At 37.8% G+C, this 13,075-nt stretch overlaps 1 protein-coding gene across 2 annotated transcripts in view; it reads right to left on the bottom strand.

The window, feature by feature from the left end:
* Positions 1 to 13,075, bottom strand: part of TTN (titin) — a 269,437-nt gene that overhangs the window by 237,269 nt on the left and 19,093 nt on the right. For both annotated transcript variants that reach the window (XM_045559324.1, XM_045559323.1), the window contains exons 14-28: positions 10,745 to 11,038; positions 10,512 to 10,634; positions 8,942 to 9,223; positions 8,616 to 8,681; positions 7,627 to 7,885; positions 7,357 to 7,417; positions 7,027 to 7,242; positions 5,918 to 6,060; positions 4,789 to 4,994; positions 3,995 to 4,228; positions 3,644 to 3,888; positions 2,484 to 2,755; positions 2,198 to 2,362; positions 1,931 to 2,099; positions 136 to 1,826 (exon numbers count right to left, since the gene is read on the bottom strand). In XM_045559324.1, coding sequence (XP_045415280.1) covers positions 136 to 1,826; positions 1,931 to 2,099; positions 2,198 to 2,362; positions 2,484 to 2,755; positions 3,644 to 3,888; positions 3,995 to 4,228; positions 4,789 to 4,994; positions 5,918 to 6,060; positions 7,027 to 7,242; positions 7,357 to 7,417; positions 7,627 to 7,885; positions 8,616 to 8,681; positions 8,942 to 9,223; positions 10,512 to 10,634; positions 10,745 to 11,038 — 4,426 coding nt within the window. The remainder of the gene's footprint in view (positions 1 to 135; positions 1,827 to 1,930; positions 2,100 to 2,197; positions 2,363 to 2,483; positions 2,756 to 3,643; positions 3,889 to 3,994; positions 4,229 to 4,788; positions 4,995 to 5,917; positions 6,061 to 7,026; positions 7,243 to 7,356; positions 7,418 to 7,626; positions 7,886 to 8,615; positions 8,682 to 8,941; positions 9,224 to 10,511; positions 10,635 to 10,744; positions 11,039 to 13,075) is intronic.

Below are 13,075 nucleotides of genomic sequence, written 5' to 3'. Positions count from 1 at the left end.
TACAAGAAAAAGGGGGGGAAGCACATTAGACAAATTAAATTCACAATTTGAGCAATGGGAAAAGAAAAAGAAATATACTAATGGATATTCATGGATACAGAGACGGGTCCATCGAATGGAAGGCATTCAAATTACCTTGGACGAGTAAGAAAGCGTGACTGGAAGTTTCCCCAGCTATGTTGACAGCTTTTACCATGATGCTGGCAGAGTCCTCTGCAGTCACATCTCTTATGACCAATTCACAAACGTTGTCCTCGGGCCAGTACCAGTAGATTCGGTCGGACCGTTCTATTTTTACACCATTTTTGTACCATTCACATTCAGGGTCTGGTTTCCCCACGACTCTGACCCGGAAGTGTGCATCAGATCCTTGACCCACTGTTTGGCTTTGGATCCTTTCAAAGATTTTGGGGGCCTCCATACTAGGACTTAGTTCAATTTTATCAGGTTTAAAAGTTGGAATAGTGATTTTGCCTTCTTCCTCAAGGGCTTTCCTCTCCTCTTCAGTTAACTCTTTGGTCCAGTGGAGAAGTTCATCTTTTGTCTTCTTCAGGAGTTCTTCATAGGAGTCATCCTTCTTGCGAGACTTGAGCTCCACGGCAGTAATGGCTTCATAATAACCCTCCTCTGTTCTGCGCTTGAATTTACTACGCAGCTCTTCCGACTCTTCAGACACTTTTTCGTGAGTAATTCTTTCAGCCCTTTTCAACTTCACAATTTCTTTTTCAGTGGTATCAATAGGTCTGTCCACTTTTTGCACTTCAAACTGAAGCTTTCCTGGTTCGTGTACATGAAATTCAGGTTTTGGTTCAGGGGCTCGCCTAAGGACAGACCTAAAATCTTCCCTCTGTTGGATTTCAAGTTTCACTTTATGTTCGATCACACCTTCAGGATTTTCTGCAGTGACCTTCACTTCACCTGTATCATAGGACTTGCAGTCCACAATGTCGAGATAGTGAATGCCATCATAGCGAACTCTGAACCTTTTGCTTTTGCGGATGAGCTGTCCGTTGAGGTACCAGTTGACTTTGGGCTGAGGGTAGCCTGTCACTCGGCAGCGGAACCTGGCAGTCTCCCCTTCAAGGACTCTTACTGGCTCTGGGAATAAGACGATGTCTGGCTTTTGCTTTTCTTTCTGATCTATTGTTACACCTGTAAGTGCACCTTCATGAGCCATCCTCTCTAATTCTTCAATTCTCTGTAAGCCTTTTCTCCCCTCAGGCAACTGAGATTCTTCCACAAGACTTTTCTCATCTTTAACAATCAGGGTAGCGGATGTGTGATCTGTTCCATATTTGTTAGTGGCTCTGCAAGTAATGATACCACTGTCTCTAGAATATGCAACTCCATAATCAAGGCTGCAGTACCCGAATTCATTGATCATACGGAGCCTGTTGGCTGCCTCTAGTGGCTTTCCATCATGGAGCCATTCTACCACCATCGTTGGGTCACCGATCGGTGTAAGTCTGCATTCAAAGTGGGCAGGCCCGAAGCGCTTGAGTCTTAAAGAAGTGAGTTTTTTCTTGAAAAATGGTTTCTGTTGTTTCTCTTTGTCATAGAGGTCACCCTCTTCCCATTGTTCTTGACCATATCGCAAATGGAGGGGCTCCAGTTCTGGAGCTGCAATCTCCTTTGCTCGGTATGTTCCTCGCGGGATGATTAATTTTCTCTCTGGTTCAGGCTCTGCAAACTCAACTTCAACATTTACTTTACATCTTGTGGTGTCCCGGCCAGCCTTATTAATAGCAGTTGCAGTATACCAGGCAGAATCTTGGCTGACAGTGGAATCGATTTTAAGGGCAGCTTCTCCCTTCATTCCTTCAATTCTATAAAAAGTGAAAAATAAATCATCAGTATAGAAGTAGCATTGCTTCCTTGGATACTGGATTCATATAATGAGCTTAGTTTTATTATTTTCAAACACACTTACCTGATTTTGGGATATTTATGAGGTACAATGATGTCACTGTTTTTCAGCCATACAATGTCAGGGTTGGGGTTACCCGTAGCTCTGACTTTCATTTCAAGTCGGGAACCTTCCTTTACATTGACATTTTTCAGTTTTTCCACAAACATTGGTTTTACCTGATGTTCCACAGCTAAAAGAGAAAAGCCATGATTTAGAGTTGAGTAGGGCTGAAGTACCCATTTGTAACTCAAATTATAAGGTAATTTCTTTATTTTCATTTTATTTTACCTTCTACAGTTAAAAGCACTGAAATTGAAGATCTGCCTGCCCTGTTTTGGGCAATCACAGTCCAGTCCCCAGAATCACTGGGTGTTGCTGGGGCAATAATTAGTGACTGAGTACCATCTTCTTTAATGACTACTTTATGGGTATAGTCATTGACAATTTGCTGGCCTGTCAAAAAAAAAATAAGTAAAGAAGAAAACCAATTTTAAAACAGTTTTTTAAAATTATTAGACACACACATAAACTTGTTTTTGTGTTTAATAACTCATGAACAAAAACTTGTATTTACCATCATGAAACCAGAGCGTCTCTGGCATGGGTCTACCCACAACCTTTAAGTCAAATCTGGCAGTTTGCCCTTCTAAACATTTGAACGAAGTGGGTTTTAACACAAAGACTGGCTTATACAGTCTCTCAAGTTGTGACTCATCTGTTTCCTCCAGCCGACGTGCAGGGGACATCCGTGCAGGGGACATCCTCGCAGGGGACATCCTCGCAGGCGACATTCTTGCAGGAGACATGCGGATGGGAGACCTGCTCACTGAACGTGGAGAGATAGATCTGAAAAACAAAGGCAAACAGAGTATTTTCAAGAGGTGAAAAGAAAATTCAGCAAATCCTTTTTTGTTTTATTCATTAATGTTATTTTAGAATTTAATTCTTGCATGTATTAAAAGGCATCTAAAACTCACTAGGACCCAAAACAGAATATATTATAATTGCCCCCAAAGCTATGTTTTTCCCATATTTTCAATCTTGATCAGTAGTCATTCAGTACATCCAGGTACCAAGGCTCAAAATCTTGGAAAAATTCTTAATAGTATCTTTTTCTTACCATCTGGATTTATTTAGTCACCACATCTTTTTGATTCAACTACCAAAACATCTTAATAAATGTCAGTTGATTAAATAAACCAATAAATACATTTATGGAAAAAGAAAAATATGCTTTTTTATCTAAGGGGAGGAAAAACTTAGGAATTATATTTGGAAACGAAACAAAACAAAATTCTATCTACACATTGCAGTCAGACTGGCATGGATTTTGAATGCTGTCACCACCCATTACAGGATGGATGAACTAAGATAATTTTCATAGGCTTCCAGAGCTTCAGTATTCCCCTTTTCATAATAGTAATAATCATCTATTTGTTTCGGGGTTGCCATGTAAATTTATGTGTGTAAAGATCAAGTGTTAAAGAAATTAGAGCTATTGTTATATTAGCTATAGCGCTAAAAATGAATAGTATGAAACACTAATGAAAATTCTTTGCTCATTTTAGATAAAGGCAAGAAATAACTCTGGGCAATCATTGGTGTTGCTAATGGTAAGTTTCTGTGCTACTTCAGCCTTCAATTTTTTTTAAAACAATAGCAATTTGCTACTTGCATATTTAGTGTTTTAAAACAATTTAAATGCTAAACAATGTGAATTATTACAAGTTTTACCTGATTCTGCTCACTGGCTCTGGTGTGGGTATGTAAGTTGGAGCTCCAAGTGGTGCAGCAGGCTCCACATACAACTTCCCTGAGCAAATTGCATTTCCTTTAATGTTGCTGGCAAATGCAGTGTAGATTCCTTCATCTTCTGGAAGAATAACAGGTATACGCAGACTAGCTCTGCCATCCTGTAGAAACTCCATTTGGTATCTTTCGCCATGTTTGATGCGCTTGCCATCTTTGTACCATGCAATCTGCAAAGAATACCATGTACACGTGAATAAATTTTACATAAAATAGCTGTATTGTAGTTTATATCTTTATTGTAGCAAGAGGGTATGATACATGTATATATTTTACCTTGGGTAATGGATAGCCAGACATCTTGCAATGAAAAGTGACACCCATCCCCTCAAGAATTCTATAATTCTTGAGTCTTAAATCAAATCCTGATTCAATAGCTTCAGATTCAGAAATGTCAACTGCCATCTTTTCTTCTCCATCTTCTTCAAGAAGTTCTTCTAATGTAGTCTTTATTATTCTGTATTCAATTTCTTTAATAAGTCTCTGTTCAAAGGAAGAAATATGGAATTCCTACGCAATAAAAAGATGAAGATTTGTTAAAAAGATATATCCTCACTAGTAGAAATTCTTTAAGGATAGGTATTTGTTTCAGAGCTAAGGATTATTGAAGTTTTTAACTGAGAGAAGAATCTAGAAGGCTTTTTTGTTTGTTTTTGTTTGTTTGTTTTAATCTCCATTACAGTCATCTTTGCCAGTTGATGCTGTGGCGCCTTGGGTAAAATGGTATTCCAAGAGTATGGGTTACATTTGGGATATTTATCAGACAGATGAAGGAATCTTTGCATTAATGAACTTGGTTATGCTAATATATGCCTTGTTCTAAATATATATAATCCCCATTTCTAAAGTCATATTTTGTTGCATACATGTAATCCCTCTTTCTAAAGTCACAAGTGCAACGTGCCATGAAGATTAAGGAAACTTGTCAGCAGTGAACTTGGACCTACTAATAGTTGTCTAACACTGACTTCATCACTTGAAAATGCAAATAATCAAACACAAAAAGGGGCATTGTAAGAGGAAAGTATAATTTGTGAAATAGTTTAGTTGGTCATTATTGTTATACTCACCTGGTCTTCTACAAAAGTTCTGACCATTACAGTATCTTTGGCCATTTTCTTTCTAATTAAGGCCTGTTCTTTTTCATACTCTTTTTCATACTCAGAGTATGCAAATCCAGGTGCTATTTCTCCAACTTTGGGCTCTTGAACGAATGCAGTCACTTGTGTCTGGTAAAGCATTTCTTGCTGGGACTTCATCAGTGACTCATAATCAGCTAGGAGTTAAGAACATAAGTTAATTTTCAATGTTCTTATTAAGAAGCATTCATGCCACTATTCATTCAGGCCCTATGCTGGGGAAGATGATAACCAAAAGCCAGATTTTCCAAATTTCTACTATAAAAGTTCTCAATAAATATTTACTAGATTAAATTTCAGAACCAAACTTATTAAATACATTGACAAGTCAAACCAGCCACTACTATTGTGGAAAGAATTTTATATTAGCAGACAGTCCTTTGGGATCTATGCTAGAGGTCTTCCTAATTTGCTGTGTAGCTTTTAGCAATTCATTTGCTTTCCAGCATCTTGAGTGCTTTATCTGCTAGATGGAGATAATATTGTAATTTCATCTAAGGGATGTTGTATAGATAAAACGAGATGGAGCATGGGAGAGTTCACTGTAAATGTGAACAGTTTGGCATGAAAGCTATTACATCTTACATCAAGTTATAACCATTGAAAATTCTGATTTCTAGCTTGTTTTTAAAATATTGGGTGCTCTAGCCACATTGAGTCTGGTAGCAGCCTGGTGTGTGGCTGGCCAGAACACATTGGAGGGGAGAGCTTCTGCCCCCTTGAGGTGAGGCACGGACTTGCCATTATCCTCATCGCGCTCACTAATGTTACCTGTCTAGACTTGGAAGGTCTACTAGACTTAGAATCTCTGCATTTTCAGAGGCGTGGTATGCCTAGAAACAAATGCACCAAATAGAAACTATTGCCAGAACCTCAGAAGTTTAGCACCAGTGTGGCTTTTGAGGTTATGTGGTCTAAAACATTTCCTATACAGCCAAGACCAAGACAGGGAGGTACACCAGGATGCGGCACTAGGTCTTTCAGCAAACACATGGCACAGCTGTTTCCCTGCATTTCAGTTATTATTATGCACACAGGAACTACTAAGAGTTGCCCTTACCTTCTTCAAGCAAGGAAGCAGATGCAGAAGTTTCTCCATGCTTGTTACGAATAACAATAGTGTATTCTCCAGCGTCATCAGCCAAAGTCATAGAAATCACCAGTTTGCATTCACCGGTTTGTTTATTGTAACTCACTTTGTATCTTTATGGAAATGAACAAATAGAAAAATTGGTCATAAACAACCTTATGTGAATAAAAGAAATGGACTTATTTGTGAACAGATCTGTGATGTAAAATTCAATGATCCTGAACGTATGACTAAGCTCCACCATAGATTATAATCATAAGATTGCTAAAAATAGGGAAAATTCATAGACATGATAATTACGGCCAAACAAGTCAAAATATTCATTTTAAACAATATGTGTATCCTTTAAAATAAATAATAAACTATAATATTGCTAGAATCAGACATAAAAAATAAGTGGCTTCAGTGTTCATTTTAGCAAATGATGTCATTTAAACAATAGGTATTTTCTCTCTGTTCACTATTTTGTTCATTATTTCCTCTGAAGATTGAATAAATAATCAAAACAATAAATTCTCATAAATATTTCAGCATTAACTCTCTGGTATATTATATTGATTATTATTAAGGTACAACACCTACATTTTTAGATTATCAAGTTGTCCTTTTTTATCTTAAATTGTAGGAAATTTAGAGCTAAATTTTGTATTCATTTGCAGAAAAATTATTAGCATAGATTTCCATGCATAACTAGCTTTCTTCTTCATAACATCACCTCTATTCTTTTATCTTTTAGTGACTTAGTTATTACATGTTTTTATTGAAAGTTGTCTCAAATCCTTTCTGGAAGAATATGTGTGTGTTTGCGTAAAAATTCACGATATTTTGTCTACTAGCATTATCAGGGAATTAAGCTAGAATGTAAAGAAATACATCTTCCACCCACTTTTGTCACATAGCTTTATTCCTTACTAAGACTTTGCACAAAGATGTGAAAATATTTCAAAACAAACTAAGGCGGCTCCACAATGACAGAGCCTACTACATTCAGGATTAGTGGAGCAAGTAAATTCCACTCTGGGCTTCACACATAACTCATACAAGTCACAGAGAACGCTATCATTCAGCCATCAAGATACCTGTATCCAGTGGTTAGAGGAACACCAGATTTTTTCCAGTAGACGTGGGGCTTTGGGTTGCCGCCAACCTGGCATACAAACACCACGCTCGCACCTTCCACCAGTTTCTGGACCACTGGTTTTGTAATGAAGAATGGCGCGGCAGGCTCTCCGGGTCCTGCTTGTTCCTCTGTGATGCTAGTGTCGGTCATTACCACATCTCTCGACTCGACAAAGCTGGAAAGAGAATTCATTTCATATTAGCTTCTGAGCTGCAATTTGCCAAAACAGAAGGGACTGAAAATCAAAATTGTACTAGATCAGTAGCTAATTAGCAACAGAATGTTTTACCGTTTCTCTTCTGTGGTAATTTTCTCAGCCACAGTTGTTTCCTTTTCAAATTCTTCTGACACTAAAAAAAAGACAAAAGTTTTTCATTGAAGTGAGGCATTTAGTGACCACTGCTTAGCACTGACAGTTAAATTGGCCCTGTAATCTATACCCCAATTCCAAAAGGGGACACTATTATGAGGTTGCAGAAAAGGTACTGTGAAAAAGAACATTCGATTAGAGGGGGACATTCGATTCGTGAATGGGGACCTTGGGAGGGTGGCCACTAACCCTGCACAGCTAGATAGCAGGAGGTGCTGACGGTTCCAGCCTCGTTCACGGCGGTGCAAGTAAATCGCCCGCTGTCTTCCGCAAAGGCTTCGCGAATCATAAGGCGAGCAATTCCATTCTGGAAGATTATCTGGAAGTCGATGGAACTTTCGATTTGGTAATCTTCCCTGTACCATGTCACTGTTGGGGATGGGTATCCAGAGATGTGGCACTCCAAGGTGACAGATTCACCTTCTATGACAGTCACATTTTTTAAGCCCTGAAGAGAGAAGAAAAAGGAAATAATGATATATGTGCATATTCATTACTCATCTCTAGGTATTATAACAAATGTGGGGCTTGAACTTGCACATTTTAATTGCCACAAAATGGTCTTTTCATCAGGACTCCAGAAATACTAGTAAAGAGACTCCCTTTGAAATTGGAATATTCCCATTTGAAATTAATGCAGGACATTTCCAAGTCTCTAAGGTGGAACTGTATGAACACCATACGATAGGAAAACTCTGTATCCTCTGTTATCCTCACATATTCAAATCCTAAAGAAGCTGGAAGGCTCAACACCAAACGCTACCTATTCAACAAAGCTTTGCCATGGTATTTCCAATTGGAATGACTTTACCCTTCCCATGGGTTCTCCTTCTGTTGTGGTGCTTATCACCTTCTACATTTTATTATGCTCTTTTGTGTACATTTTCTCTGATGGCAAGGAAATAATTTCAAAGAGGGCTGGATTGCTCTTTATCTCCATAGCTCCTGTAATAATACCTTACACATATTAGAAGCTCCTTAGATTGAATACCTGAGTGATGGTTACCACATAGAATTTCCCTTTTCCTTGCCAAAGAGTGTGTGGTCTTAAAATTAGCATTTGTAAACTCACTAATGCCATTTTCCTGTTAGGTTGAGAAACTGATCTTTGCAAATGTGTATGAAAATGATTTGACCAGATATGAATAGGGTCCAACACAATGGACTTCTTTACTCACCGAGACCAAAGTTGGTGGAGTAACAGGAATTTCAACAGGTGCAGGTACTCTTGCTGTTTCTGTTACCTATGATTTTTACAGAGGATGTTACAAAATGGCCATGAAATTAGGGAAAAATCTCATCAACTCTTAAAACATCCAGAATAATAAAAATAATTTGCGAAAAAGACTGCTGATCTAACCCATGCTCAATAAAATTAAGTGTGATCATGGTAAAGGAGAAGAGAAGATTCCAGCCTGGCTATTTCTGCAGTACCAGCTGGCTGCGCCCCTTGCCCTGCTCCACGGGAGTGGATCAAGAAACAGCGTGTAACCCAGAGACCAACCTTGGCTTCACGCCTGTGCCGTGCTTCGAAGCGCTCTTCACGGACGGTGGCACCAGTGATGCTCACCCCTACTTCCTTTTTCACTTCGATGCCAGCTTGGCTCTTGTAAGTATCTGGTGTGTCGGCGAAGGGGAACTGTGGCGAGGGGGTGGGCTCTGCCCTTACTCTGGTCTCACTGGGCTTCACAGTAGGAGCCTTCACCGATTTGGTGATCTTCTGAGCAGAAGATGTGGCTGATAACTCTTTCTGTAATGTAGCAATAGCACTACCGGCTATTGATGCCTATGTAGAAAGGGAGTCAGAAAATATAGTCACTTAACTGTCCTGAGTCATCACTCAGGAGTGCTTTGCACTAGTACTCCTGGACTGACTTTGAATCTATCTGGTCCATTTTCTCATGCTCTCATTATCATTCTTACAGTTAATGAAAAGTCAGTTAGAGATAAGCCAATTATAAAACTCCTTGTCATTCCTGTTAATTTGTAAAATATATTTTAAAATGTCTTTTTAAAAGAGTTGTATTAAAAATGCCTTATTTTACAGCTTTTATCATACAAGGACAGGCTCCTCTAAAACTCAGTCATGAATTTTCGCTTAACCATTCCAATGAATGTTACTTTTGAAAATATTACAGTGGGAAATTCAAAATCAAGAAATTATTAAAATAGTTGGTAAATTCCTAAGAACTACTTTGAAAGAGCACATTTGAGTTTTAGCCACAAATCTGAGTGAAAGGTGAAAATGGAGACATTCAGAAAAACATTTTAAAGGTTTTCTTACTGTTTTTATTCTGTTGCTGTCTGTGGTTATTTGGTTTCAATAGTAATTTGGGACTATCCCAGATATAAGCATTATATGTACCTTACAATTCTTTGAAGGCATAGAAGGTTTGGATTCTATTTCTTGGATGCGTGTAATAACAATAATGACTAATATTGAGGGTTATTCTGTGCTGTCAGCTTGCTAAGGGTTTTACATGTATTTTACTTGTATTTTTACTTGTATTTTACATCTATTTTCACTTTACCCTGATGACAGAGCTAACAAGGGCCAGAGATGGGGCACTAATCCAGGTCTGTTTGATTCCACAATCCAACCCAACCACCACACAACACCACACAACACCACCTCTCCATCTTGCTATATTGAGTATTTGAACATATGATTTCTCAACCTCTGTCTTTCTTAATGAAATACATTCACAGTTATCTAAAATGTCTCGCAGCATAAGAAAAACTACACTGTATAATATGCTACCTTTTACAAAATTATTAGAACCATAGTAATCAATTGAGTTTGAGCTCTCCCTGACATGTGAAATAAAGAGAAGTTTGTATGGGTTTGTCTCCTCAGAGGTGCAAGATACCCACCTGCTACTCTAGGCTCACCCTGCTAGGTGAGTTTCAGAAAGCAAATGTTAGGGCCATCTGAGTCTATCATGAATGCAAACATGCACACATCACCCCAAAGAGGCCCACCTTGGCCTACACCAAAGCTACCCTACATCACAGGTTAGATACTTATTTCCTTTGAGCTAAACATTTCTTTATCATGCTCTTTAATTTCTTACCTCATATCCATGTTCTGTCTTAGGAACAGAAATTTTTGAAACAGTAAAGTGAGGGCTTGCTGTGCGGGGGCGTTTATCCACATGGACTAATCTTTCAGTTGTTAGATCTGTAGTTTTCTTGATCTGCATTGAAATGAAACTCAGTGATACTACTGTTCCACAAATGGCCACAACAGTTAATTCAAGGCTGCTTTACCATGAAAAGGGTGAAAAATCAGCAGGTATAGGCTCACCTGTGATGATATGTGCATTCCCATTTGATCAGTAGTTTTGATATGAGTCTCAGAAGGAGCCTGGATCACTCTAGGCTTGACTGCTTTAGGGACAACGTGGGGTTCTGAGGCTGGACGCTGGGGCTGCTCAGCTACCTTTGCAACAGAAATGTGTTCCTTATATCCGTATTCCAAAGTGGTCTGCTGAGCGTAGGATTCTTCAGTACGCCTGGGTTCCCTGGGCTCTCTAACCCGGGCCTGGTCCACTGCAGCAACAACTGTTGCTACAGCTTCAGCCTTTTTCCCAACGTCCACCTAGAGACAAGGTTTCCGGAATTAGTACACAGTAATGTCAAAGTTTGGCTGGGACATCTCCTAGAGACCTCCTCCTGGGACATCTCCTCCTAGTCATTCAGAACAAACAAATGCCTAAGGGCATGATAGATAGGTAGGTAGCACCTATGTGATATAGCAATGTTAATGTGTCCAGAAATGGAACTCAGAAATGCTTTCAGGAACCCAACATGTCATTGATTATTATATTGTATTGACACCTGTTTAGGTACACTCTATAGATTTGCTTAATTATGTTAGACAGTAAATCACATAGACACAACATAGGACAACCACAATATGAATATAAACTTGTAAGGAGATTTTTTTTTCCCCCTGGTAATTTATCTAGGCAGACAGTCAATTAGCAATTGAGAAATCAGAACTTTGGAACTGGTTATCTTCACTGATTCTTTTTATCATCTCGTTGATCATGTAGTCCGGGATTGACGCAGTGACAGCAATGATAAAAGTGTACTCAAATACTGTCATCATCCCATCCAGAAAGATCAGTTACCACAGAGTTATATGGTTGCATGCAAATCTGAGATAACATGAAAGCTCATGAACACAAAGCAAGCACAGAAATTTACTTATGATTCCCTAGGGATAAGATTTGTTTAATCCATTAGAAAACATCTCTCTTAAAACATACGAAAGAAAGAAAAGCACATGAATGAAAATATTGTGATTAAAATGAAAGTGTTATCATGTTTGGCTTCAAGAGAACAACCTTTCACATTGGAGTTTAATTTACTTTCATTATGATTGAGAGTTAGAGTGAAGAAGGAAACAAATTGTATTTCTTCATTTCTATGAATCAGATTAAGCTGAATGGGAATACAATTTGCAAAAGAGTTTCTCTTTCAAAGAAAGCAAACTAGGTGATGTGGCTTACGTATTAGGATTTTATGCAATACTAGCAAACAGCATATCACAAAAATCACATAGCCATGTTCATCCAGTGCAGTTTAAAAGTAAGGCTGAAATATATTATTAATATTCAGTTTTTTTGATGCTGAGAATAGAATCTAGAATGCATCTAAAATATTTTTCAAGTAAGCTACCTGTGTATCTTTAAAAATTATTCTCTGAACCATTGAAGATATAAATGAAGCTTTCTGAGATAGAGCTGGGCCTCTAGTGATCATGGGCTTTATCCAGTGCTTCCTTCTAAGAAGACACAAGGCATTGAGGGATTGCAAATACCATCTTCCCTTTAGATTGCGTCTTAGAAGAAATTATAAAATATACATGAGGCTTAGATGAGTTAAGTACTCATTTATTTGTTTCTTTTTTTAACTAAATAGGCAATTGGTTGACTTTAATTTTATAGATGTTTTAAAATGTTAATATCTTTGACACATAACACTAAATATATAGAAAGATCAGTCCATGTATATATATTTAGTGTTTTATATAGACATATAACTTTGCTTGTAGAGTGATTACATTTGCACTATATCTTATTTGAACCTTCAACCAGTAGGCAGGATAAGTTTTAATTTTATTTATTTTTACAATGATAAAACTAGGGCTCAAAGAAATTATCATTTGACTAAATATCACACAACTGAAATACATAAATATTGTTCTTAATTTAAAACTTATGAAAAAATATTAATTATGGTAGGACATTTTAAATTGAGGGAGCATCTATTTTTTGTTGAATTATTGTATGTCTAGTCCACATACATGGGATGTTTGGTGGACAACTATAAATGAATACTCTATGCTGGTTGCCGCTTTTATTTCTTAGTGGACTCTAATATCCTTCATATTTTTGGAACCTGGATAAGTAGGAAGATGAATTGGACTAGGAGACCCCAATTCACACAGGTTAAATGCTGAGAATAAATTTAGGAGATAACAAAGAAAAGTGTTATTTAATCTGACTTTTCACTACCAGAAATGCTAACTGTTCAAAGGAGAACTTGGATTGAATCTAATCATCTCTAATGTTTCGTTGATCTGTTAAGCAATTAGATGGAACACTAGAAGCATGGACAACTCATGATG

Source organism: Lemur catta, chromosome 8 (genome assembly GCF_020740605.2).
Source record: "Lemur catta isolate mLemCat1 chromosome 8, mLemCat1.pri, whole genome shotgun sequence".
Classification (NCBI taxonomy): domain Eukaryota; kingdom Metazoa; phylum Chordata; class Mammalia; order Primates; family Lemuridae; genus Lemur; species Lemur catta.
The sequence above is the reverse complement of the archived record's forward strand: the minus strand, read 5'-3'. Positions and strand labels throughout refer to the sequence as shown.